This window comes from Peromyscus californicus, unplaced genomic scaffold (assembly GCF_007827085.1).
Source record: "Peromyscus californicus insignis strain IS unplaced genomic scaffold, ASM782708v3 Scaffold_7__1_contigs__length_154581171, whole genome shotgun sequence".
NCBI lineage: Eukaryota > Metazoa > Chordata > Mammalia > Rodentia > Cricetidae > Peromyscus > Peromyscus californicus.
The window spans coordinates 101,711,033-101,739,031 of record NW_026294595.1 but is presented as its reverse complement, the minus strand read 5'-3'; the positions used below and the strand labels follow the sequence as shown (position 1 = coordinate 101,739,031).

Genomic DNA, 27,999 nt, shown 5'->3' with positions numbered 1-27,999 from the left:
CTATGCCAACTTTGTGATCAGGATGACAAAGAGCCCAACACGCACAATTTCCCCACTGTGTGTCCAAACATAAACACTCTTCTGTACCAATCTTTATGCATTTATTCACACATCTGATAAAAATGTCACAGTTAGGAGCAAACTCATTATGATGACCAAGTAACTGCACAGAGTCAAATCACCGTTAAGTCAGAACAAAGGGCAACCACAATTGCTTAGTCCCCGCAGCCCAGCATACACTCACACACATTCAGCTACAGGTGCTAAATTCAGAGAAAAGGTTTCTGTCAGGTCCTGGGGAGAAGGGAGAAATGCTCACTGAAAGATTGGGACTGCTCAATGCATCTCTCTACTCCGCCAACAACTGAGAAGACATGGAACACTGGGGGAGTTAGTGGTTTCCTTGGCACAGAACTGAGTAGGCAACAAGAACATTTTTTTAAAAAGGGTTAAGTTTCACCTTGGGTTTAGTTTCCTTTTTCAACACCACAACAGGGTAGCAAGCAGGAAAAAAAAGAAAAGAAAAATTCAGCTATATAAACTCCAGAAAAAAAAAAAAAGGGAGGGAGTAAAATTTAAAACTTGATCCCTATTCACAATAAAGAAACCAGCAAGGCCAGGTCCCTATCATCTGGTTGTGATCTTATTTATCCAAACTGTGCGCCTTACTTCTGTGTCAGCTCTGGAGAGAAACGTTTTAGAGGGTCAAGAGGGTCACATAAGCCACATCCCTACCATATTGGTATGGGGCAAGACTTCATCTGCTGGCCCACATGGCAGCTTACAGTTTTGAAAGTTCTAGGAAATGCAACCACCATGCACTACCTTGAGCCCTGCAGGAAGGCCCAGCCGACCTGCAGTGGGAAAACAGCGCCTGAACAAGAAAGACTACGAAGGGGCTGTGCTCTCATCTGCAACTCCACTTCGATACGGGGTTAAAAAGAAACCTAGTGATTTTGAAGTGAGAAGTTTTGTGCACACTTCCACTGACCCTATCAAAACACTGGTGGCATCAATAGAAAGCTCCTGTCTAAAGGGTCTGTCTCTGGTGCTCCTGGCAAATGGGCTAAGGCTACGGCAGAGGCCATGGTCCAACGAGCACAGCCCATGCACACCGAGGGCCAGTTAGGATGAGAACGGCTTTGAGTGGGATGAGTTGGTGTCACGGTATTTTGCAGGGGGAAGGATCCCTTGGTACAAACTTCACGTCTCTAATGCTAAAGCAAGGTGAGGACAAGGCACTTAGCTCAGCCAGTGTTCACATCACCACAGGATTGTTACCAAGAGCACTCGTAGTGAACCCTTAGTGAGAACCCAGGGCCAACCACTTTCCAAGTGACCTAGAGAACCGAAGGATATCCAGAGCGCTGCCCAATCAATGGTGGCATCTGGAATGTCAGCAAGGAAGCTTCTCCGAGGAGGCAGATGGGAGTCATCCCCTTCTGGCCTAAAGTGAGAGGTCTGCTCCAGATTAGCTCAGCATAATACCGGATTTCACAACAGCTGGCCTGAGAACATGACGACTCCATGATGTCATGTCCTTCTGTTTGGTAAAGAGCAATAGGGCTCCAAATGAAATCTAACTCCAGTTCTAATTCTCTCCCACTGACAGTTACAGCAGATGTCTTCTAATACATGTGACTCGTCCCTGTCCTGAAGCAGAGCTGAGGGAGCAAGGCAGGACCGGAAGTGCCCGTCTCTCCTTTATCCCAAAGGTCCTTAAGCATACTCAATCCGAGCTGGGCCACGGCTACCCTCACTCTTCCGCTCTGAGGACGGAGCAGTGGCCTTGGCCTCACTGCTCATTTCCAGGGGCTTAGCCGAGATGTAGTCCTTCACTTTGATCTCCATGTTCTTGGCTTTCAGAGTGGCCATGTGCAGCTTCTCCAGGAAATCTGGCATGCCTATGAGGACACAGAAGAATGTGGTCAAGCTGCTGTGACGGTCAGTTTTTCGACAACCTGACACAAGCTAGAGTCATCTGGGAAGGGGGGGACCTCAGTTGAGAAAATGTTTCTGTAAGACTGGCCTCTAGGAAAGTATGTGGGGGCATTTTCTTGATTAATGATGATGTGGGAGGGCCCAGCCCCCAGTAGTACTATACCTACGTAGTCAGGTGGTCCTTGGTTGTACAAAATAGCAGGCTGAGCAAACCATGGAGAGCAAGCCAGTAAGCAATGTTCCTCTATGGCCTCCACTTCAGTTGCCTGCCCTAACGTCCTTTCATGATGGACATAAGCTAAATGTGAAAAAAACCTTTTCCTCCCAAGCTGCTTTTTTTTTTTTGGTCACAGTGTTCATTAGAGCAACAGAAAGCAAACTAGAACAGTTGCCATACAAGCTAATAACAGGCTCAAAAACAGAGAGCATTCTCTCTAATGGTAAGCAAACAACAGCCTGAATGAAAATCCATGAGTGACATCTGCCTCCCAGAATAATGCTTCCCTCTGCACAGGTTGTGAAAGCTACCACAACTCTGATCTTTTCATCAAGCCACTGAATTCCCAAATGTCTCTTTTAGGTGATTAAAATATCACTTATGACATAGTCACAACTGTCATTTAATTCAGATAAATGAACACAGATATATCTAATCTCCCATCCCCCTACTGAGGGCAAGGAAATGCTAGAGCATCAGAAGAAACTAAACTATATGAGGAGTCAGGCATGGTATCATACACCCGTAATTATAACACTGAGATGCTGAAGTAGGAGGATCAGAGTTTACAGCCAAGCCAGGCGGTGGTGGCACACGCCTTTAATCCCAGTACTCAGGAAGCAGAGACAGGCGGATCTCTCTGAGTTCGAGGCCATCCTGGACTACAGAGTGAGTTCTAGGACAGCCAGGACTGTTTCACAGAGAAAACCTGTCTGAAAAAACAGGGGGGAAAAAAAAAAAAGAGTTTAAAGCCAGCCTGGGTTACACAAGATCTTCTCAAAAACAATCCAAAAGAAATTTCCAAACCAAAACAATGAAACTCATGTGAGAATGATTTCTCAGACAAGGTTTTAAAAAGTGGGGGTGTGATTATGACTATGACACACAGCCTTTTAGGGAATAGCCATTTCCCTAGGTAACTGCCCCACAACTAAGTATTCTTGGCCAGATCTCATATCCTTCAACACTTTGGCTTTACCAGACGTCACCTAGACTGGCCTTGATCCTCCTGACTCAGCCCCTGTACCCATTACTGAGATTACAAATGTGTACACCACCAACCTAGCCATTCAGTACTACTGTAAATACATCAATGCGCACATCTATATGTAAGGCATCTAAATGAGTGTCTTAAAAACTCCTCTGGGTAAAAAGAATCCTTTCTGGAACTCCTGTGCTTAATCCTTCAAATCCCACTTAGAGGCTATAATAAAATGGGAAGATTGTTCAAATCTCCCCCAACATGACTACAAAATCTAAGTACCAACCCTCCTGTTGCCATTATTAAGACAGAAAAACAAATGGTTCAGCTCAGGTTCAGGCCCCCTATGCATACTCCTACTTACCACTGGAAACCATCCAACTGACGCAGTAGCGAGGGAACACTGTCTGGGGATTGTCACTGTACGTCAGTAAATAATCAAAGCCATTCTGGAAAAGAAGAACAGCAAAGATGAGGGCCCCTGGGTCTCTCACAGAAACTCCACAACCAGTACCGAATAACCATGACCCAGTACTGCAGTGAAGAATGCAATAGCCTATGCACAAAAAAACGGACAGCAAAGGCTAGAGGCCGCTGTTCACACAAGGGCCCTCAACTATCTTGTTCCTGGTAAATGAAGTTTCCTGTGCCCAAATCATAACAAATATCATGTAACCTCTGTGAAAGATGGATTTTCTTCATGGAGGTACAAAACTTACATGTTAAACAGAGGGTGCTGTGGGACCAGCTTCTAGAGAAAACTCCAGTCACCAAGTCTCTAACAGGCTGCTAGCCAAAACATTAAACACACTGTTGCATCTTGGTGCTAGAGAAGGAAGCCTCAAGACTACTCTGTGTCTTTTTCCTTTATAATCCAGCTGTGTATCCCTACTACATTACTGTCCTAAAGAGCTAGGAGTACACTATTTGCTGAGTCCTGAAGGTCTTCCTAGCAAATCTTCAAACGTGGGAGTAGCCTTGAAGACCCCAATACAGATGTCCAATGTTTACAACTTCAAGGTCTCACCTTCCACTTTGCTCGAAGTACTACTAATAACTATTTACAGAACACTCTACTCTGCAGCTGGAGCTGCCTTAGGTCCTTGCAGCCTATAATGCACTCCCCTCCTCCACTTTACAGATGAGCAGCTTGGACAAAGAAGTGAGAAAGGGAAATCTGACCACCAGGCCTACATATGTACTGTTCTTTGGCTCAGCCCTCTCATACCTAATACCAAAAAAGACCCAGGATTACTGAGGTGATTAAAGGGTCCTGATGCTGCTGGGTATGATGGCACACATCTGTAGTTCCAGCACTTGTCAGGCAGAGGCAGGAGACTAGACTACAAAGCAAACAAAACACAAAATGTCTTGACCCCAAGAGAAGCCTGGAGCAGCTGTGTTCTCTTTGAAGAGCAAATGCTCTAGCCACACACAGCAAAACCTACCCTTCCACCCCTGCTCCAAGTATACTATTAAGTTGTTGTTCATTTTCTCAGCATATATTCAGTGTCTGCTGTGTCTGGCACTTTGCTAGGTGCTGCAGAGCAAACACATCAGCTCTGGTCCTTGCCCTCAGGAGCATCTGATTATGAAGATTAAATTGTCCTAACTGGTACTACACTTCAGTGATAGAGCCTTTGCCTCAAATGTGTGAAGTCCTGGGTTCAAGAGGCAGGACTGAGGAAAAAATAAAAGGTGCCCTAACAAAAATCCACATGAGCACTGTGGAAGTGTGCAAAAGGAGAAGTAAAGCCACACGATAAAAACACAACCAGACCCACCAAAGGTGGCTTACATGACAAAATAAGATCCTGCAAGTAAAACTTTAAGTTATTCCATCTGTGGGACTAGAGATGGCTCAACAGTTAAGAGCATTTATTTTGCAGAGGACAGGGGTTCAATTCCCAGCACCCACGTGGTGGCTCACAACCATTTGGAATTCCAGTGCCAGGCAATCTGACACCCTCTTCTGGTCTCCAAGAGAACAAGGTATGAACATAGTACACAGAGATACAAGCAGGGAAAACACCCACCCACACTTTAAAAAAAATTATTCCATCTACAAAACACCGAGCCTGGGAAGTCAAGAGACCTGGAGTCTCATCTATTACTGTTATACTGTAAATAGGAAGCCACACTGAAAATAATGACCTCTGTAGGAAGAAGCGAAGTAGAATGAGCTGAGATATGATCTAAATCTCTCTGAATATCCTTATGTGTAGATTTGACTTTAGAAATAAATGTTTGACTTTTATAATCAAACAAAATAAGATTTAAAAAGCAATTACCTCAAAATCCCAAAGTAGAAAATAAAGATCTGAGGGGACAGAGGGATGTGGAGGATGGTCACCAGCTACACTACAGAGATGCAGATGGACAGGAAGGTAACTGCTACTTACTGTCCTTACAGCACAGTTACCACCTCTGTGTTCCAGTTAAGAGACGAGGCTAAGATATACAAAGAAATAGTAAATGCCCAAGGTGACAGCCATGCCACTGTCATGTGGTGCCCCACGAACACATTACTATTTGTTTACTACAAAGCAGCCTAACTGGAACTGAGCCGGTAGGAAAAACTACAAAGTCAAGACCTATTTCAGGTGGCTTTAAAACTCAACGTGTTGTGCATAGCTGAGTATCTTGAGCACGAAATGACAGGCACACCTTTGGGTTTGCAGGTCAGGAGCTCTAGGCTAAGGGTGTGTTGTTGATGAAAACCTGCAGAGACGACAGCACACCTGAGAGGGTTCTTAACCAACACCCCTGGCTGCCACACAACTGTACAGGCTGCTGAAAAGCTGGGAACAACTGGTCCCAAGTCAAGAAGCCAATCAAAGAGGCTCCCGCATCCAAAAGGGAAGCTCAGAGAGAAACACAAGAGTCAGCCAGGGAGCTTTAGAAGTCCATCCTAAAGAGGACTTGTAACCTCATTACATAAAGGAAATAGTTGTCTCAGTTCGTCTGTCTTGTGATAAATGCTGCATATCACTTGCTTGTGTTATTGTGAAACAAAAGCCTCTAACTGAAAGAATACTTCTAGTCCAGAATTCAGAAAGAAGAATGAGTGAACCAATCTAGCTTCAAGGTTCCCCATTTCCTGATGGTATCCCCGGTTTGCTTAACTATTGGAATCTAAGGTGTGTTATTTAAAAAAATAAAATAAAAAAAAAGTAAAGTAAAATTGTACAGAATAGTTTTCAGGTTAAAAAAAAGTTTAACATTCTTTTCCTATTAGCTCCGTGATTAGTGTAACTAAAAGCCTCATCACCACTTGTTATAAATTTGATGAGGGGCTGGAGAGATGGTTCAGTGGTTACAAACACTGGCTATTCTTCTAGAGGACCTGGGTTTGGTTCCCAGCACCCACATGGTGGTTCACAACCATCTCTAACTCCATTCGCACAGGTTAGACACCCTCTTCTGACCTCTGTGGACAACAGGTACACAAATATGCAGTAAGTACAGAGCAGGCAATGTACACATAAATTTAAATTTTTTTTAATTAATAAGTAAGGATTTATCAATTATGCCAAGGATGTCCTTAAAAGAGTGTCTACCCAGCTGGATGCCATCAGCCAAATGGCTTCAGAGAACAGAATCACATTTAATATTACACTTACAGGAGCCGGGCAGTGGTGGCACACACCTGTAATCCCAGCACTCGGGAGGCAGAGGCAGGAGGATCTCTGTGAGTTCGAGGCCAGCCTGGTCTACAGAGTGAGTTCCAGGAAAGGCGCCAAAGCTACAGAGAAACCCTGTCTCGGGGGAAAAAAAAAAAGACACTGAAAACTGGTTTTGTATCACTTGAATAGCTTGTATAGTATATAATATTTCCTGAAAAGATGCTATAAACTTAAAAAAAAAATTACACTTACAGAGAAGGCAGGTTCTTGTGTCAGGCATGTTGGACAATGTTATACTTTTTATACCTAAGAATATAGCTTCTGATGTGATAATAACCATGGCCCTTGAAGGATTACCTCTCCTTGCCAATAAATTAACAACAACAAAAGTAAAAGCAAATCCGAAAAGATGCTTTTTAAAATAAGTAAAAGAAAATAAGTGGAAGAAACTGTAAGAAATAGTTATGGTCTGTTTTCACTATGAGATCTGCCAAGAGTTCAGTTACAATAAGCAGGAGGGGCTGGGCCCTTCTTGCCTCTAGCTGGTGGCTGTCTCAACATGGAGAATTGAGAAGTTAAAGGCGGTATCCTATGTGACAGAGCCCCTGATCAGAAAAATGGATAGTTTCAAGCCCCCAACTTAGTCACTAGATAAGGTTTTGTATCCTAAACTAATAGGATGGAAAATATGGGAAGGGGCAAATCCTGCACTACTAGATAGGAAGACAGGAATTTCTTGTGATCAGGAACTTTAAAAACACTGCCTTAGCCAGGCGGTGGTGGTTCACGCCTTTAATCCCAGAGGAAGGGGTACCTTTATGAGTTCAGGGCCGGCCTGGTCCACAAAGTGAGTTCTAGGACAGTCAGGGCTACACAGAGAAACCTTATCTTGAAGAACTTAAAACAACAACAAAAACAACCTACACTGCCTTAAACCAAATCAGCACACCAGCCATTTTTACCTTTTCTCTACACTGGCATCCCTTTCTGCGGAAGGGTGTATTTGAAGATGTTTTGTTCTCACTAGTCTCTTGCTTGTGTAATTATCTTATTCCCCATAGACAGGATCTTTGAGAGAGTTGGTTACACCATATCCAGTCAAGAAGAGAGAGGAATGAATGCACCCAGGCTGCCTGTTTGCTTTTAGGGTTTTTTTGTTTTTGTTTTTTTTTGTTTTTCGAAACAGGGTTTCTCCGTGTAGTTTTGGTGCCTGTCCTGGATCTCGCTCTGTAGACCAGACTGGCCTCGAACTCACAGAGATCTGCCTGGCTTCTGAATGCTGGGATTACAGGCGTGCGCCACTGCTGCTTGGCTTTTTTTTTTTTTTTTTTTTTTTTGCCTGTTTGCTTTTGTTACACTAGCTTTCTTATTCACTCTTAACACAGTTCTGTGGTCTGCCCATGAAACAGTACTGCCCACATTCAGGGTGGGTCTTCTATCCCACCTCAACTAAGGTAATAGATGACAATTTTCTGAGGCATGACAGCTGGTCTGTAGGTGGAGGCACTTGTCAAGACTGACCACCTTAGTCTCTCTAGGGCAAGTTGCATGCCTCTCATCACCCACAATAGATGAATACAAAAAAATTTTAAAGGAGGGTCTACAGAGATGGCTCAGTGGTTAAGAGCACTTGCAGAGACCCAGGTGTGAGTCTCAGACCTCAAATTACTCCATAAAACAGAAAGGGAAGGAACACTACCAAACCCATTCTATAAAGTCAACATTATCCTGATACCAAAACTGGATAAGAACATTAACAAAAAAGAAAACTCTATACCACTGTCTATTTTTACTCAGTATAGTGCTCAAAGTGTTATTTAGCAGTAAGGCAAGGAAAGGCAAGGGTGTGTGTTGGGGGGGGAGATACAAATAGGAAAGGACAATAGAAGATAGAAACACATCCATGTTTACAGACCAGTAGAACACTGTGAAATGTTTATGGCTACATGGAGCTGGGGAGATGGCTAAAATGTACAGCCACAGGAGTTCAGTTCAGATCCCCAGCACCCAAGTAAAAAAGTTCATGGTATATGTGCCTGTAACCACAGTACTAGAGGATGAGATGAGAGGGTTAGCAGAGACAAGAGGATCGCTGGGACTTGCTGGCCCGTCAGCCTACCAAAAAGCTCTGGGTTCAGTGAAAGATCCTGTTTCAAGGGAATAAGAAAGAAGAGTGATGGTACCTATGTCTTTCTCTGGCCTCTGTGCACACATGGTCATAGATGCACACACACACACACACACACACACACACACACACACACACACACGCGCGCGCGCGCGCGTGTGTCTTAGGGAGTGGGGAGAAGAATGGCTACAATAAATACTAAAAGATGTACATATTCAATGCAATCCCCCAAAAAACATTATTTATAGAAGTGGAAAAGAAAAACCCTAAAACAAACAAACAAAAAAAACCCCACCACCAACAACAACAAAAAAACTAACTAGCCAAAGCAATCCTGGGCATAAACAAAAAGCAATGATGGTGGAGTTAACATGGTTTCTGATTTCAAATCATACTACGAAGCCATATTAACAAAAACATGGTGTTAGCACAAGAACAGAATAAAGGACTTACATATAAAACCGTGCAGCTTCCGTCCTCTGATTTTCAACAAAAATACCAAAAACATGCAATGGAGAAAAGACATTCTCTTTGACAAACAGTGTTAGGAAAACTGGATACCCACATGTACAAAAATGAAACTAATACCTCAGGTCTCACCCTATACAAAATTCTATTCAAGCTGGGCACGATGGATATGCCTTTAATCCTAGCACTTGAGAGGCAGAGGCAAGTCGACGTCTTTTGAGTTTGAGGGCAGCCTGGTCTATATAGAAAGTTCCAGGGCAGCCAGGGCTAAGTAGAGAGACCCTATCTAAAAACAGATAGGTAGGTAGGTAGACAGACATAAAGATATAGAAGACCTGAAATTTTGAAAATGCTAGAGGAAAACAACCCAAGATACTAGCACAACCAAGAACTTTCAGAACAAAACTCCAACAGCCCAGAAAACAGGAAGAACTGACAAACGAGCCAGGTGCAGCCATTCACACTTGTAATCCTGACACTCAGGAGGCAGAGGCAGGAGAACTGCAAGTTAGAGGTCAGCCTGGACTACACCTCAAGTTCCAAGCCAGCCTGGCCTGGGCTGTATAATGAGACCGTCTCAAAAACAAGTCACAACAATAAAGTCAATTGTTTATGGCATTTAAATTCCTTAAAATTCAGAATTTATCTGTTTATTTATTTATTTTTGGTTTTTCGAGACAGGGTTTCTGTGTAGACATGGCTATCATGGAACTCACTTTGTAGTCCAGGCTAGCCTCAAATTCACAGAAATCTGCCTACCTCTGCCTCCCAAGTGCTGGGATTAAGGGTATGTGCCACCACACCAACCAGAATTTATTTAGAGATTTATTAAATTTAAATCTTTATATTTTAAAGTATTTTCTAGCCATCCTTGAAATAACAAGAAAGTGAGACCAGGGCCCACAATATACCCAGGCTGATCTTTATGCATACCTTTTTCCAGCATACTGCATTCCGGCAACTCACCTTTCCCCAGTTCAGAAAAAGACATTCCTTGAAAAGATTCAAAGCCACAGCACTCATCTCTAGTATGTGGTAAAACTCACCTCATCAAATGACTTGTGAGGACGAATAACCATTTGGGATTCATAGGATCTGACCCTGACAAACTCCGGAGACTCTGGCACACTGGGGTGTTCCACTGCACTGTAGGAGGAAGAGGGGGTGACTGTCTTTGCATTAACTGATGGTGAGCGAAAGCTGGGGTGTGTGGTGGGGAGTGGGCAAGACTCTAAAACACTGACTCAACAAAACCAAGCAGTCAGTGAGATGAATGAATACAACCTGGGTTGTGAAAATAAGTTTCTTTGATATTATAATACATAGTTCACAGGCTGTATTTCTAGTTTTACCTTTTAAAATCACTAGCATTAAGAAATTCACAAAACTCAATCAAAACTTAAATTCAGAGCAATAGCTCAGCAGTACCATGCTTACCTAGCATGAGTAAGGCTCTAGCTTGTACCCTCATTACCCACTCCCACCTCCCTGCAAAAGCTTGAAAGTATTCATTCAGCCTCCCTGGTAGATCCACCTATTCCCCAGCTGGGATAAGAGATGAATGGGAACTGGCTGCTAGTAAGTCTGCAGGGCATCAATGAAGGCAAGCTTAAAGGTACAGAAGGTGCAGCTAATGGAGCTTAATGAGGGCTCCAGTAGTTATACATACCGTGACACCAAGACCATCACATTGTTTTCCTGATCCACGCTATACCGACGAACATAGACATAATCCCTCGAGTACATTGGATACTAAAGAAAGGGGGTGGGGCAGGATTAGTGCTCTGCATTACAGACTTGAGAGAAATAAAGCCAAAGTAAAAGTACTCACAGGAAAATGTGTTACCCAATGAAGAACCTCAGAACCACTGATGACATCTCTTTCAATCACCTCCAGCTTGATCACAAGAGCATCCCACTTTTTCCTGTACTCTGTGTCCAGCTGCAAAAGGGAAGATCCAAACAGAGATGCAGAAGATTCTCTGGAGGCTGGATCTCTGACTTAAGGACATTATGGAGAAATAGTGATTTAACTCAACAGTGCCAACATTTAGAGGCATGGCTGTTCATTAGATGTTTCTCTTATGATTCTTACATACATTGAGGGGAGTGTGTGTGTGTGTGTGTGTGTGTGTGTGTGTGTGTGTGTGTGTATTGAGGGGATTGTGTGTGTGTGTGTGTGTGTGTGTGTGTGTGTATGTGTGTGTGTGTGTGTGTATTGAGGGGATTGTGTGTGTGTGTGTGTGTGTACATACGTATATGTTCATGTGTGCATCTGTGCATGTATAGGCCAGGTCAATGCTGGGTGTCTTCTCCACTGTATTTTGTTTGTTTTGAATTTTCGAGACAGGGTTTCTCTGTGTAACCCTGGCTGTCCTGGAACTCCCTCTGTAGACCAGGTTGGCCTCAAACCCAGAGATCCACCTGCCTCTGTCTCCTTGAGTGATTGGATTTTTTCTTTTTTTTTTCTTTTTTTTTTTTTTTTTTTGGTTTTTCGAGACAGGGTTTCTCTGTGTAGCTTTGCGCCTCTCCTGGAACTCACTTGGTAGCCCAGGCTGGCCTCGAACTCACAGAGATCCGCCTGGCTCTGCCTCCCGAGTGCTGGGATTAAAGGCGTGCGCCACCACCGCCCGGCTGAGTGATTGGATTTATTTTATTAAGACAGGTTCTCTCACTACACTGACTGGTCAGCAACCCCTGGGGATCCATCTGCCCCCATCTGCCCAGTGCTGGAGTTTCTTACAAAAACATGCTCCCATACATATTCAGCTTTTACATGGGTGACAGAGGGATCTGAACTCATGCTTGAACAGCAAGCATTTTACCTGCTGAACCATTCCCCAAGTCCTGTGAGGGAATTTATTTTTTTAACTTTTATGTGTACAATGTTTTGCCTGCATGCCTGTCTGCACACTACAGCATGTTTGCCTGGTGGCCATGGAGGCCAGAAGATAGTGTTTTAGATCCTCTGGGACTGGAGGTACAGTTATGAGCCAGCACATGGGTGCTGGGAACTTGGGTTGTCCAATTGAGCAGACAGTGCTCTCGACCATTAAGCTACTTCTCCAGCCCCCTGCAGGGAGTCTTAAAAATGCAACCAGACATTTGAGGCACATGCCTGTAAACATCAGCAATTCAAGAAGTAGAAACAGAAAGATCAAAAGTTCAAGGCAACACTGGACTATCTTTCTCAAAAAAAAAAAAAAGGACTGAAGATGTAGTTCAGTGGTTAGACTACTTGTCTAGCAAGTTTTGATAGCCCATGTTCAGTTCCTATCTATTGTCATGTGTGTATATGCAGGCACATACACAAAAACTATGCAATAGTAATGTCTGTGGAATGGGGCTGTCAAGATGGCTCAGTGGGTAACCATGTTTCCCACCTTTAGTCATTAGCTTTAACTGTCAACTCGACACAGCCTGGCGTCACCTGAGAAAGGGAAGTCCAGATAAGCCTGGCCTGTGGGCATGTCTATGGGGGACTGTCTTGACTGTTAACTGACTAGGTGGACAGGGCCCACTATGGACAATATCATTCCCAGGAAAGTGGTCCTGGACTATATAAGAAAGCTGGCTGAACATGAGCCTGGAAGAGAGCCAATAAACAGTATTCTTCCACGGTTCCTGTTCCAATTTCCCCCAGTTACTGACTATAACCTATAAACTGAAATAAACCCTTTCCTCCCCTAACTTGCTTTTGGACAAAGAGTTTTATCACAGCAACAGAATGAAACTACAACAATGACTATGTAAGCCTAGCAACATGAATCCAATACACAGAACCCACATAAGGGTGGAAGGAGAGAGGTGAAGACTCTACAGAGTTGTGCTCTGGCCTTCATAAACCTCACTTGTGCCCTCATCCCCACAGTAACAATAAAAAAATTTAAAAAGAAAAGGAAACGTGTGGAGAAAACATAGCATATAATGTGTAAAGATAATTCTAAATCACCTTAAACAGAAGAAAGTCTTAAAGTATGAACAGATCTCTGATGCATAGAAATTCAGGAAACATTTCTCATCTTTTAGCATCTCAAGTAACTAAGGAACTTCAAATACAGATGTATAGTATGCAACAAACAAAACAACACTAATGAAATACAATGCCTAGGTCAAAGCACACTTGCATATCCTTAGGGGTGGGTGTACTGTTGCTGCAGTTCTAGGGATTCAACCCAGAGCACATACTGCTCAATGTTCTATTTCCCAGTCCTGTTTTTACTTTTTAAGACAGGCTCATTAAGTTGACCAGGCTGGTCTTGAACTCACGATGTCCCAGGAAGCCTCCCAAATAGCTAGGACCACAGGCCTATTCCAACAGGCTTGGCATTAGTGGATATTATATTATTATAACCAACAAACTAGTTACTGAAAGCTTGGCAAAAATCACAACACAAGGATGGCAGGGATGTGGAGAAAGAAGAATCCCTTCTACATTGCTAGTGGAATTATACACTAGTGCAACCATTATGAAAATCATATGCATGTTTCTCAAAAAAATTAAAAATAGAACTACCATATCACCCAACCACATCACTTTTGGGCATATACCCTATATACTGTCTGTTACTATAAGTGTTTACTGTTGCACTATTCACAAAAGCAAGGAAATTAAACCAAAAGAACAGATAGTAAACATGTGATACTTATATACAACGGAATTTTATTCAGCCATAAAGAAAAATAAAAGTATAAAACTTTTTAGGAAAATGAAGAATCTGGAAGTTATATTAAGCAAAGTAACAGACTCAGAAAGACAAATGCCTCTCATATGCAGATCCTAGCTTTTAATGTTCATATATGTATAAATATGTGGGTGTGAGTGTATATGTAAGTCATGACACCAGAGGAGTCCAGGAAAAGGAAAAGGTATTGATGAAAGAGGGGAAGACAACAGAACACGTGTGACGTCAAAGTTGAAAGCGGTTACTAGGGGTAGAGATATACAAGAGGGGACAGAGGGAAGAGGGAGAAGGCAGGGGGAGGAAGAGGACCAGCAAAACAAATTATGTTTGAAAATGCCATAAAGCAGCCTAGTACTTTGTATACTTATCTTATTTTATATTTTGTTTTGGTTTTTTTTTTTGGTTTTTTTTTTTTGAGACAGGGTCTCTCTATATAGTCTTTGATATCCTGGGGCTCTCTATGTAGAAGACCAGGCTGGCCTCAAACTCTACCTCCTGAATGCTGGGATTAAAGGTGCATGTCATCACATTCAGCTGTATACCAATTTTAACAATTAAATTAAATTTTTAAAATGGAACTATCATGAAAGAAAGTTCTATGTAGCTAGCACTTTGGGTGATCCCATCTTCCTCTCTCACTTCTGTTTTACTTTCATTGGTTTTTTTTTTTTTTTTTTTTGAGACAGGGTCCTTATTATGTAGCTCTGGCTGCCTGTCTTGGAACTAGCCGTGTAGCCCAGGCTGGCCTTTGAACTCAGAGATCCATCCTCCTGCCTCTGCTTCCCAAGTGCTAGGATTAAAGGAATGTGTCACCACACCCAACTTTTTTTTATTATTTTTAATTCATTTATTTGTTTTAACTCTTGGGACAGGGTCTTGCTATGTAGCTCTGACTAGCTTTATACTTGTTACACAACCCAGGCTTGCCTCTAACTTGCAGCAAGTCTCCTGCCTTACTTTCCCATGTGCTGAGATTATAGGTATTCACGGAGCCAGGAAGCTCCAAATCTGGAAAGAAAATGAACTCACCTGAACATTGAAGAACTGCCGAGGCGTCACATCTGTGTATGTTCCAAAAACTAGAACGACAAGAGGGGAGGGGGGCTTGCCACGCTCTGTCCCTAGACTGACAGGTCTCAAAGGCAAGATCAAAACCTACAACCATCCCAGGAGCAGTAAAGCAAGGCAGAGAGGACATGTATCAGGAAACAATAGGAAAAGCTTGTCATCTGAGAGAGGAAAATAAACAAAATAAAGAGAGCCAGGGCAGAACAGTTTAGGAGTACAAGGAACCAAGCGCTGCATGCCTGGGCACTGTGGGCACAGGTCAAAGGCGGCAGTCATGGCTCACCTCGGTACTGGTAAAGGTGGGTGCCTGTAATTGGGCACCGCCATAGCTTGAAGTGTTTCTTATCCATCACCATTTCCCATGGTTCTTCTTTGTCCTTCGACTTTTCATTCCCTTCTGCGGGGGTCTTTGGTTCAGGAGGGTGATTCTCAACTCCAGAACTCTGAAATACATTTGACATTTCCTCCAACCGCTTCATCTCATTAATGGACCTGGAAAGACACAAACAGGCATGATGTCCATGAAATAAAAGTGTCCAAAGACCTACAAAATGAGAGGTGTGGTAGGAAACAGCATATTATCTCAATGACCATAAATAAAATCTGAATTGTTAAGCTTGAATGCTAGCCTAACACCTGCGATTAGAATAATTACTTAACCAGTTCCCATTTCTAAATCTATAGAATGCACAAAATAATAGTATCGATCTCAAGCTGGTTGTAAAACATACCAAAAAAAAAAAAAAGTGGCTGGGCGGTGGTGGCGCACGCCTTTGATCCTAGCACTCGGTAGACAGACGCAGGCCAACCTCTGTGAGTTCAAGGCCAGTCTGGTCTACAGAGTGAGATCCAGGACAGGCACCAAAACTACACAGAGAAACCCTGTCTTGAAAAAGCCCCCCCCCCCCCCCCCCCCCCCCCCCCCGCCCAAAAAAAAGTGTTCAAGACCTGGCACATAGCCTCAAACAACTTAAAGCATTTTAACATTTATTTATTTTGGGTATTTTTATTTTGCATGCACACAGTACACATGTGTAGATGCCTTATTCCTGTCACCAACTGCACTTCAAGTCCAGGAGTGGCAGGTCTTAAAGGCAGGTCAGAAACTATAAATCATGCTGGGAAGCAGCAAAGTGAGACAGAGACGACATGTATCAAGGAAGACAGAGAAGCTGAGCCAGCTTCAAATACTAACCACCAAGGTTTGTAACTGATATGTCCTTTGATGCTCCTACCCCTCCTGTGACACAGGATCTCACTATGTAGCCCAGGCTGACCTTGAACTACCCCATCTTCTTGCTTCAGCCTCCTGAGTATTGTGATTACAGAATACACCACCGGGTAAGTCTTTCTGCCCCACTTTTTAGTAGACTGTCTTCCTCCTATATTATTTTTCCTCCCTGTTTTCAAATTGAAATAGGATCTACATACCAGAATTGTAGACCCCTTTGCAGTGTACAATTCAGTGCTTTTTATTAGACTATCCAAAAACCTGGTTATTTATTTTCAGACACTTCCCTCACTTTCTGTTCTTGCCAGCCATAAGGGGTACTGGAGATAGACTCTAAGACTTCATACATGTTAGGCAGGCATTCTTACCATCTGAGTTACATTCCCAGACCCTACATTTACTTTTTTGAGGAACTTTCAAATACTTTACTTCATCTTTGTCTGTTTACATTGATTTACTGGTAGGGGGAAGAGATGTGTGTCAATGGCTCATATGTGGAAGTCCAAAAGCAACTTGTGGAAATTAGTCCCCTCCTTCCACCATGTAAGTTCCAGGAAATGAACTCAGGTCATCAGGCTTAGTAGCAAGCACCTTTACCACTGAGCCATCTATCTGGCCCCTAAACTGTTTTCCAAAGCAGCAGTACCATTTAAATATCCACATCACAGACACATAAAAATTCCAGTTACTCCACCTTGTCAACATTTATCATCTCCCTTGTTTTTATTTTAAGACAAGGTCTCACTATGCTGCCTGCTGGCCTCGGTTTTAGTAATCTCTCTGCCTCAGCTTCCCAAGGGGTTACAGGTGTGTCCCACTGTATCTGGCTCTTTAAACTGATCTTTCTTACAGGTGTTCATGTGCTACTGTGTATGTGTAGAAGCAAGAGGACAACTTTTAGGAATCAGTTTTTCCTTCCACCCTGTTCCTAAGGCAGAGTCTCTCATTTCTGCTCCTGGCTGGCTAGCTCTCCTGAACTTTTAGCCAAGTCTGACTCTGACTCTCAATTCCTAGTGGGAATGTTAGGATTACAATGTGGATACATCTGGCGTTTTAAAAAAATGTGTGTCTGGGGATCAAATCCATGCTGTTAGGCTTGCACTCAAGGTGCTAAATCCCTGGCCCATTTGCCTTTTAAAAAACTCAGTATTTCATTTTTGAGACAAAGTCTTACTGTGTAGCAATGGCTGGCCTGGAACTAAGTAAACCAGGCTAGCCTTGAACTTAGAGATCCTCTGCCTTTGCTTCCTGAGTACTGGGATTTAAAGGTGTGTGCCACCACACTCAACCTCAATAATGTTTTATAGATTTCAGTGTTTTAAGAAGTTTCTTGTGCTTTTCTTAAGTTTACTAAGAATTTTATTCTTGCTGGGCGATGGTGGCTCTTACCTTTAATCACAGCACTCAGGAGGCAGGGGCAGGCGGATTTCTGTGAGTTCAAGGCCAGCCTTGTCTACAGTTCCAGGACAGGCAGGGCTGTTACACAGAGAAACCCTGTTGCAACACACACACACACACACACACACACACACACACACACACACACACACACAATTTTATTCTTTTGGATGCTGTTGTAAATGGAACCCTACTCATTTCATATTCAGATTGTTCATTGCTTATTGATTGTTTAGCCTGCAATCTTATTAGTATGAACAGTTGATCAGGTTTAACAGTTTTTAAAAATCCCTTGGTATTTCAATCCACAAGGTAACATTTGCTGTAGTTGTACTTCTTCCTTTCCAGTCATGGTACCTTTCATCTTTCTTTTCCCTCACTGCCCTGGCTATGAGCTCTAGTACACCATTCAGAGGAGGAAGGGAGAGCAGTGGCTTGTCTTGTTGATGACCTTAGGGGAAGGTGCATTTTCTCAGCATGCTGGGAGCTATTTTTAGATGCCCTTTATAAATCTGAGGAATTTCCCTTTAATTCCCAATCTGTTGAGTGCTTTTTATTTTTTTAAAGGTTATATATGTAGGTACTTTTGCCCATATTTTTATCTATGTACCACTTGAGTGCCTGGTACCCTCAGAGGCCAAAAGAAGACACTGGATTTCCTGGACCGGGAGTTATAGATGGCTGTTAGTCATCATGCGGTGGTTGGGACTTGAACCCAGATCTTCTGGAAGAGAAGAGCAGCCAGTGCTCTTAACCATGAAGTCATCTCTCCAGCTCCTGTGATTTTTAAAATCACGAAATGAGGATAGAATTAGCCAAATGCTATTTCTCTAAGTTTTTTCTCTAATTTTTTTTCTTTCCCAGTACTTGGGAAGGAGAGGCAGACCTCTGTGACTTTAAAGTTCCTACACAGTAAAGAGACCTTGTCTCAATGTGTGTATATACATATTTGTCTAGTCCTCACAGAGGCCCGAAGAGGGCATCAGATCCCCTAGAGCAAGTTTTAGGGGGTTGTGAGGTGCCCAAAGTAGATGCTGGGAACTGAATTTGGGACCTCTAGAATAGCAGCATGTGTTCTTAACCACTGAACCATCTCTCCAGACCCTTTTTTCTCTTTTTTGAGTCTCATGTAGCTCAGGTTGGCCTCAATATGTACCTGAGGATGACCTTAATCTTCCTGTCTCCACTTCCTGAACATTGGGATTACAGGACTGTGCTATCATACATGGTTTATATAGTGATGGTAATCACTCCTAGGCTTTGTGCATGCTCCCTCTACCAAGTGAGCTACATCCCAGCTCCTCTATTTTTATTCCACTAATGTGCCATAATAAATTAATTCTGTATGTTGTTGGATTCAGTCTTATTACTTCGCTTAGGCTATAAAATCCTAAAACGTGATACTACATAGTATGATTATATAATTGCTTGATGATCAATGCTTAAGAATAAAGACATTAATTGGTATAATATCCAACAAAGTAGGATTATGGGCATATCTCTAGGGGTAAGGAAAATTCACAAAAAAAGCACAGAATTTCTATTGTAATTTTTTTAGGTTGTAGATGGTGCTGCTTGTTTTATTTTTAGGAGAGGGTAGCCTCAAACTCCTGATCCTCCTGCTGCAGCCTTCCAAATGCTGAGTTGCGGGCATCTAGGCCTGGTTTTATTTCTTAAGTGTTATATTTAATATCTTCGATTCTTTAAACCTTTTATATCTGAAACATTTTATGAAAATGATTAATTTTTTTAACACGATACTACAAAACTGGTCAAAAGCTCCTGGGGAGCACATAGGCCCTGGGGGAATCGACCACTCACAGTTTTGCTAAATGGTAACTATTTGTGCTTATACCCACAGAGCAGTGCTGCTCTCAGTCTGGTCAGAGCAGCTTTTATAGTGGGCGGCAGTTAGCTAAAGACTCAAAGTGCTGAGAAAAGCAACTTGAGTGCTCAGCCTTAAATGTATCACAAGTGTAAGAAACACTAGATACTAGTCTTTTCTGTTTTCCCCACCTAAATGCAAATGTTTTGATCCTTCGCTGCCCAGTACACAAGGGCTCCTGTTGCATTCCAAGAACCTAATAGCCTGAAACGGTGACCCCATTCCCCTCAGAGCAATGACTCCTTTCTCCTTGGATCAGTAAACCCTTTTCCATTCCACACACGCCAATCTGGAAAGACTGTGAGGTTGGACCCCAGTCAGTGGGAAGAAGATACAGTTGCCAACTGTGTTAGAATACAAGAACCACGCACTCTTCCTGACCCGGTGTGCCTGCTCTTCTGCTTTGATGAGCAGTGCACCTTCATGATGAGGAGTAAAATTCTACTGCAGAGACACCTAATTAGAGTGGTGGTCTCTTTCTTTGCCACTCATGACTTATTTCTAACACAAGGCTCAGGAAGTTAGGAAATGCTGTTTTCAACAGGGCGTGACTGCTCTGCTCCTAATCTCACAACAGCTACGGGAACCTGCACGAGGTCAAGCCAGGCAACATTCCAGCATGGACGGGGTAGGAACTCATGAAGCCCCAATCCTCGCTGAGGAGCTTTTGGCAGTTTATGGCTGCTGGGGCAAGAGGAGCCGTTTTCTTCTGGAGTTGCTCAAGCTCTGGTGAATGGTCTCACAATCATGTACATGGCAAGCAGCACTAACTAGACTTAGTGGGTTATGGGGGGGAAGTGATATTCTAGGAGGTTCTAGAGGAAACAGGACAGCAGAGGTTGGAATAGGTATGATCAAGACACACTGTATACATGTCTGAAGTTGTCAAAGAAAAACATGGCTTGTATTTTACAAATAACTTTATTTATTTATTTATTTTTATTTTTATAATAACTTTAAATAGTAAATAGGAAAGAAAACCTGCTGGTTGACTAGGCTGCACATAAAAGGGTGCAATTCAGAACTCAGGCCACCAGCCTGGGTGTGGCCGAACACACCTGATCTGCATTACAGCACTTGGGAGGCAGTCAGAAAGATGGAAAGTTTGAGGCAGCTCAAGTTACATAGTAAGACCCTGTCTCTCCTGTCTCTCTCTCTCTCTCTCTCTCTCTCTCTCTCTCACACACACACACACACACACACACACACACACACACACACACACAAAAAAAAAAAATTCCAGGGTCTGAGGATGTAGAATGCTTATGTAGTACATACAAGCCCTGAGTTTGATCCCCAGGACTGCACAACAAAAAAGACTACAGAAAATGGCAATTACTAACATACTGAAATAACTCCTACAGAGTTAATGACATATTTTCTTTTATCCCCTCAGAGACAAATCACAGTATACTATAATAAATCTTTATATCTGCCTCCTTTACTAAACTACGAATCTCTTAACCACAGTTCCAACTCCTAGTATCTCTATGGGAAGAGTAAACAGTCAACAAATATTTATTGAATAAACTGAGTAAATGAAAATACAGAAGTAGACCCCAATAATTCAAATTTTTATAGTAAAATATTATATTAATATGCTGCTTTAAAAGCAAAAAATACACTGGGAGCAAGTGGCATACGCCACAACATTAAGGAAACTGAGGTAGAAGGATTATAATGATCAAGATCATTTTAGACCACAGGCCAACTAGGGCTACATAAAATGATGTTTAAAAAAAAAAACTAATTCAAACTTAAATTACTGGCAATCCAAGACTAAATTTTTGAGCAATTTAACAGTCCTTGAGATTTGTTGTAGTCCTAGCTCTAATACCAACTAATTGTATAATACCAAATAATTCACGTAAAGTGAAGAAATCTTTTCTTTTTCTTGTTTGTTTGTTTGGTTTGGTTTTTGGAGACAGGGTTTCTCTATGTAGCCCTGGCTGTCCTGGAACTAGCTCTGTAGAGCTGGCCTCGAACTCAGAGACACCCTGCCTCTGCCTCTAGTGCTGGGATTAAAAAGGCGTGTGCCACCACCACCCAGCAAGACAGCTTTTCTTAAAGGTTCTTATTATCTCTAGAATTCCAAGTTATTAGATTTTTTTAAACTTTAGACTTAGGTTAAAAAAAAAATTATATTGAGCTGGGCATGGTGGTGCTCGCCTTTAATCCCAACACTTGGGAGGCAGTGGCAGGTATATGTCTGAGTTCAAGGCCAGCTTGGTCTACAGAGCAAGTTCCAGGATAACCAGTGCTACACACAGAAATCCTGCCTCGAACCCCCCCAAAGGGAGGGGGGATATTTGTCATTTTATTGCCTTAGATCCCTGCCTATTTATGTCTCCATACTAGGCGGGTGCAAACCCACACTATTCCACCTCTCATATTTAAGCACAGCTAATTTAAGTTTAGGATTTCTAGGAGGGGCAAAGGCCCAGGAGGTTTACAGATTGCTCACCAGGCAGTCTAGAGCAACGAAAAAGTGAAAATCCCTACAAGGCAGCTGCATGAAGACTCTCCCTATAGCAAGCCTTGACCATTCTCTGGGCCAGCCTGTACTCTTGCCAATGTTCTCAACAACCAGCTAACAAGGACTCAGCTAGTTCATTTCTTTTTGCTTTGAGTTAACCAAGAGCAGTTTCACTACTTACACCCAAGAACCTGGACCAGTACGAATGTTTTGACAGAAATAGTTTCAAGACTAACCATGGTGGTGCACACCTCTAATCCCAGCACTCAGAAAGCAGAGGCATGCAGATCTTGTGAGTTTGAGGCTAACCTGGTCTACAGAGTGAGTTCCTGAACAGCTGGGGTTACACAGAGAAACTCTGTCTTGGGGGGGGGGGGGGGGGAAGCTTCATTATTTTTTGAAAATTTTAAATTGGAAGTTGCAGACTAATTCAAGGCCAGCCCTGCAAAGGTCTAAGTATAGAAATATGGCAGCATCTTACTAACGGCAGGCAATTAGAGCTGCAGAAGAGAACAAGAGCACAGTCACAGCACCAACTGCCTAGAGGACAATTCCAGCCTGGCCAGGCAACAAGTAAGGGCACTGTTCTTGATGATTAAAGCATTGTTTTCTTCTTTTGAGACAGTCTCTCTATGGAACCCTGGCTGTCCTGGAACTTGCAATGTAGACCGCTGGCCTCTATCTCACAGAGATCCACCTGTCTGTGCTTCCAGTGTTGGGATTAAAAAGGCATGTTCTTTAATAAATAAATAAATAAATAAATAAGGCATGTTCTTTAGAAATGCAGTCTTTTTTTCTTTTTTGGTTTTTCAAGACAGGGTTTCTCCGTGTAGTTTGGTACCTGCCCTGGAACTCACTTTGTATACCACCAGGCTGGCCTCCCGAGTGCTGGGATTAAAGGCATGCGCCACCGCCGCCCAGCAAAAAATGCATTCTTAAATACCAAGCACCATTCCTGAATATGAGAGAGAAGCATAAATTGTTATCCCTGGTAAAACTTCTTACTAACAGGGGCTAAGGCTGGATACAGCTCAGTTAATAGAATTCTTGTCCAACATACACACACAAACATGTGAGTCCCGAGTCACTCCCTAGCACCTCATAAACCACATATATAGAGGCATATATCTGTAATCCCAGCACTCAAGAGGTACTAACAAGAGATTATGATGTTCAAGGCTATCCTTACCCACATAGTGAGTTCAAAGCCAACTGGGCTTCAGCATCCAGTATATATGTACTCTTGGAAAAGCATAATTATGAATGATGGAGCAAGACTTGGCCATTACTGCCCTGAAGGGTTTCAACTTCCAAATGCTAATAAAACTGACAAAGCACACAAGAGCACAAACAGTATCATAGATAGCATGGAGAGAAAGGAAACACTTCTTTCCTATGTGTCTAATCTCGTTGATGCAGGATAAATGTCTAAATCTTCCCATCTAAGAAGACTTAATAAGAGAGAGAGAAAAGGGCATTAGAGATTACTCCTGAAATAGTAACAAAATCAGCAGATTACATTAGTACAAGGATCAAGGAGAGACAGTCTATGCTTCCCTCTCTCCAAAGCAGTATTTGGGAAAGGGATGGACTGAAGAGTAAGGAAACCGAAGACACACTGAAAACAGAGTAAGCATACCAACACATGACTCAGCCGGGGTGCTGCCTTTACCACAGACTCCAAAGTAATTCTGGTAGGGCCACCCCTGCAAGTAGGGATTTCAAAACAACTGCTTCACCTACCAAAGCCTCCTGAAATTCCAAACTACTGTTGACATTAGGGACTTCTGGCTCGGCATAGTAGCACAGGCCTTTAATCCCAGGTCTTGGGAGGCAGAGGCTGGTAGATCTCCGTGAGTTCAAGGTCAGCCTGGTCTACATAGTGAGTTCCAGGACGGCCAGGGCTACATAGTGAGACCCAGTCTTTAAAAACAAAACAAAACAAACAAACAAACAAAACGGAAACAACAAAAACAGAATTAAGGATTTTTCAGCTACTACTGATTTGAGACATCTCTTGAAATAAGACATAAAGTATTCATGGTATTTTTGGACAAGCAGCTAGTTAATGGTAAAATAACAGATAAATTCAACAAATCTCAAGTCCCTTTTATGTTGTTTTGTTGACATAAGAGCTTTGTCTGTACGATACACCAATGTGACTGTGGTCATTAAGTTCTTTTAAGCCAGAAGGATTTTTCACTAGTTAATAACACACTGAAAAGTTTAATGAATTCTAAATGCCCCAAAAAGAAATGGGAAAATGATCAATTTTCCTTGTGAACATTTACTAGCACTCATTTCTCATTAAACAGAATTACTCAAACTTTTAAAGCAGTGAACTGTACCTTTTTTTCAAATGAGGTTAATGGAACATTTCCCCCCTTTATTTTCATATTTCCTAACATCCTTCCTCTTTTTGTTTCAGTAACTTTAGAAAAAAGAAAGGCTGTATTTTTCCATGGGATTTGCCCCAGTCTGACAGAACGGCAGCTGGCTAGCACCAGTAATAACAGTCCACAGTAATTTTGCTTAAGAAGGCAACTGGATGAAAATACTAAACAAGTACTGAGAGATCTGAAGTACCAGAGATGGCTGGGGGAGGGGATCGCCCCTAAGCCTGAGGACCCGAGACTGATCCCAGGGTCCCACACGACAGAAGAAACAACTCCCACAATTGCTCTTTTACCTCCACACAAAGGCTGGAGTGTTTAAGAGCAACACCCCCACCCAAATAAATAAATGTAATAAAAGTATAAAGAGAGAGCCGGGCGGTGGTGGGCACGCCTTTAATCCCAGCACTCGGGAGGCAGAGGCAGGCGGATCTTTGTGAGTTCGAGGCCAGCCTGGTCTACAGAGCGAGATCCAGGAAAGGCACAAAGCTACACAGAGAAACCCTGTCTCGAAAAACAAAAAAAAATATAAAAAGAGAAATCTTATTTCTGTTGGGCATGGTAGCTCATACCTGTAATCCCAGCACTCAAGAGGACTGTTCCTAGTTTGAGGCCACTGTAGGCTACATAGTGAGTTTCTGACAGCCTAGGCTACAGAGTAAGAGCCTGTCGGGGTGGGGGTGGGGAGATACTAACAAAATGATTTCTGCGTCTGATGTAGCAATGATTCAAAAGGTTAAATAAGGCCGGGCGGTGGTGGCGCACGCCTTTAATCCCAGCACTCGGGAGGCAGAGCCAGGCGGATCTCTGTGAGTTCAAGGCCAGCCTGGTCTACAGAGCGAGATACAGGAAAGGCGCAAAGCTACACAGAGAAACCCAGTCTCGAAAAACCAAAAAAAAAAAAAAAAAAAAAAAAAAAGGTTAAATAAGATAGCTAATGCCAGGAGGTGGTGGAACACGCCTTTGATCCAAGCATTGGGGAGGCAGAGCCAGGCAAATCTCTGAGTTCGAGGCCAGCCTGGTCTACAGAGCGAGATCCAGGACAGGCACCAAAACTACATGGAGAAACCCTGTCTTGAAAAACCAAAAAGAAATTAAAAAAATAAATAAATAAACAAAAAAAAATACTAAGATTGGATTTGGTAAGATGTTTTCTTTCTTTTTTTTTTTTTTTTTTTTCTTTTGAGCTAGGATCTTTCAATGTAGCCCTGGCTGTCCTGGACCTCACCATGCAGACCAGGCTGGCTTCAAACTCAATCTTTCTGCTTGTCTCCCAAATGAGGGTTAAAGGCATGTGCCACCACACCCAATCTGCAAGAGGTTCTTAAGCACCGAAAGGCTAGGAAGCAAGACCACTCTTTCCTCATTAAACAGAATCCAAATCACATAAGAAAAACACAAAACACAAGCTGCAGCTCCAGGCGTGATGGCACACACCTGTAATCCCAGGACTGGGAAGGCTGAGGCAGGAGAACCAAAAGTTCAAGGCTGGGCAAAAAATGGACAGATCCTAACTCAAAAAACGGAGGAGGGGCGCAAATGACTAAATAGAAAAGAATTACCAAAATAGCTATCATGTTTTCATTCCTCAACGTTTTTATAAATAGAATCGTTTGTCATTACAACTTTAAACTGCATTTATAAGCCATTTTTTTGTGCCAGGCGGATCTCTGAGTTTGATGCCAGTCTGGTCTATAAAGTGAGAGCTATACAGAGAAACCCTGCTTCTAAAAAACACAAAACAAAACAAAATTCATCTTCTGTCTGCAGCCATTCTATCCTGAACACGCTCGACCTTTTTAAAAGCCATCTTTCTAGCTAGGAACATAGTCTCAGTTCTTAAGAGAGACTAGCATTTGTTCTCAATTCAGTATTGCACAAATTACTGCTTGGCATTTGGGTATTATGTATCCCAAATAGGCCACAGTATAAACTTTACTGCTCTGTTCTCATTTTTAATGTAACAAACAAACAAAAAAACCAAACCAAAACAAAAAAACCCACGTAAAACAGGTTCTCTCCCTGTTTTAGAAATATTTAGAAGAAACAGACTCTCCGGTAGAGAGGAGGGAACTGGCCTTGGTTCCTGAAATCACAGTTTAGAAGTGGGGAGGGGGGTGGGGTGAGGGGCCTAATTTGAGAGTTTGTTTAAAAGGAATATAGAAACACTGTAATGCAAAAGCATTTACTTTCTAAGATTATCTGGAAATTATGAAGTCTCAGAATTAGACTAACAAAAATAAACGCCAATAGGCTTTTCCACAGACAAAGCCTAATGACACAGTAGTCGAAGCGTTCTAAAGCAGCAAAAATTTAACTTAACTCTTACAGGTTAGAATGTCCGGGCCACTGCTTTGCACAAACAGGCAAACCCCTCCCAGTTTCTTAAATGTGCCAAGACACAAGTCACAGTAACAGAGGCTGTCCGCGCAAAGCCCGAGTCCCATCTGGATTGCAGTCATTTTATAAATGGCAAGATATCTCACACAGACACACACACACACGCACACCCTTGAGCTTATTTTAAGGCTCGTTTTGAATGTGCACTTTTCTGGGTGTGCTGAATACCAGAAAAATGGCCTCTATACCTTAGACATCTAATTTGATTTTGGAATATTTCTTTAGTGCCATACTACCCATTAGAAGTCGTCGTCCGTCCCCCACCCCGTCGTCCCCCCATCCACTTCCAGTTGTTTTTAACATGACAAATGGAATTAACAGGCAAAGAGGCAATAACGCGTGGTGCTAAAATGAGTTCAATCTATTGCATCGTCACTCAAAAGACCACTGGGCAAACGGGACACTGACGACAGGGCAGGACCCAAGGCGCCCACCAACCTCTCGCCCAGGCCCACCACTCTCTCCGGAACAGGGACGCCGCTGCAGACAAGAGGCTCACCTCTGCAACTCCTCCTCCTGGATCCTCTCCTCGTCCCAAACGAAGACACCGGCGAGCGCCGCCATCAAGGCAGAGACATGGCCGGGGGGGCCGCGCAGCCGGCGCCAGAGGCGTCCGAGGAGGACGCAGCGCGAGCTCTCCGAATACAGGCGGCCGTAGAGCTGCGCGATCTGCTGAGCTCGCCGCACGCGCAGGCCCGTCACGAAGCGACACTGATTGGCCAGCACGGCCAGCAGGCCCCCGCCCCGCGCGCCCGCCAGCCAGGCGGCCAGGGGGGCCGGCGGCCTCCGCGGGAACATACCGGCCTCTGTGGATGCCCTCGCCTGCCGCTAGGCCCCGGAGAGGAAGAGCTGGGGAGTCCGCGGAGTCCCCTTAACTGGCCGACCCCGAGCCCGCCTCACGCTCCCGAGGCCGGGAGCCACCCCTCATGCCTCTCTGCAGAAGCCGCTGAGGCAAGAGTGGATTCTGAGGAAGGCGCCGCTGCACGAGGCCTCCTCGGTTCCGGCGACCCGCTCGTCTGTGCGGACGGCGGAAGCTCTAGGGTCCCCGCATCCGGTGCGCGGGAAGGAGAGAGGGGGGCGTCCCGGGCCGCAGCAGAAGAG

General features: G+C 43.3%; 1 protein-coding gene across 1 annotated transcript; it reads right to left on the bottom strand.

Annotated features, from left to right (window-relative positions):
* Window positions 1-79: 79 nt before the first annotated feature.
* Stard7 (StAR related lipid transfer domain containing 7) lies at window positions 80-27,999 on the bottom strand. Its single transcript, XM_052724473.1, has 8 exons — window positions 27,398-27,999; window positions 15,399-15,607; window positions 15,077-15,126; window positions 11,194-11,304; window positions 11,032-11,114; window positions 10,409-10,508; window positions 3,505-3,589; window positions 80-1,904 (listed from the first exon to the last, which is right to left on the bottom strand). The coding sequence occupies exons 1-8, from the start codon at window positions 27,694-27,696 to the stop codon at window positions 1,720-1,722; spliced, it is 1,122 nt and encodes a 373-aa protein (XP_052580433.1). The 5' UTR covers window positions 27,697-27,999; the 3' UTR covers window positions 80-1,719.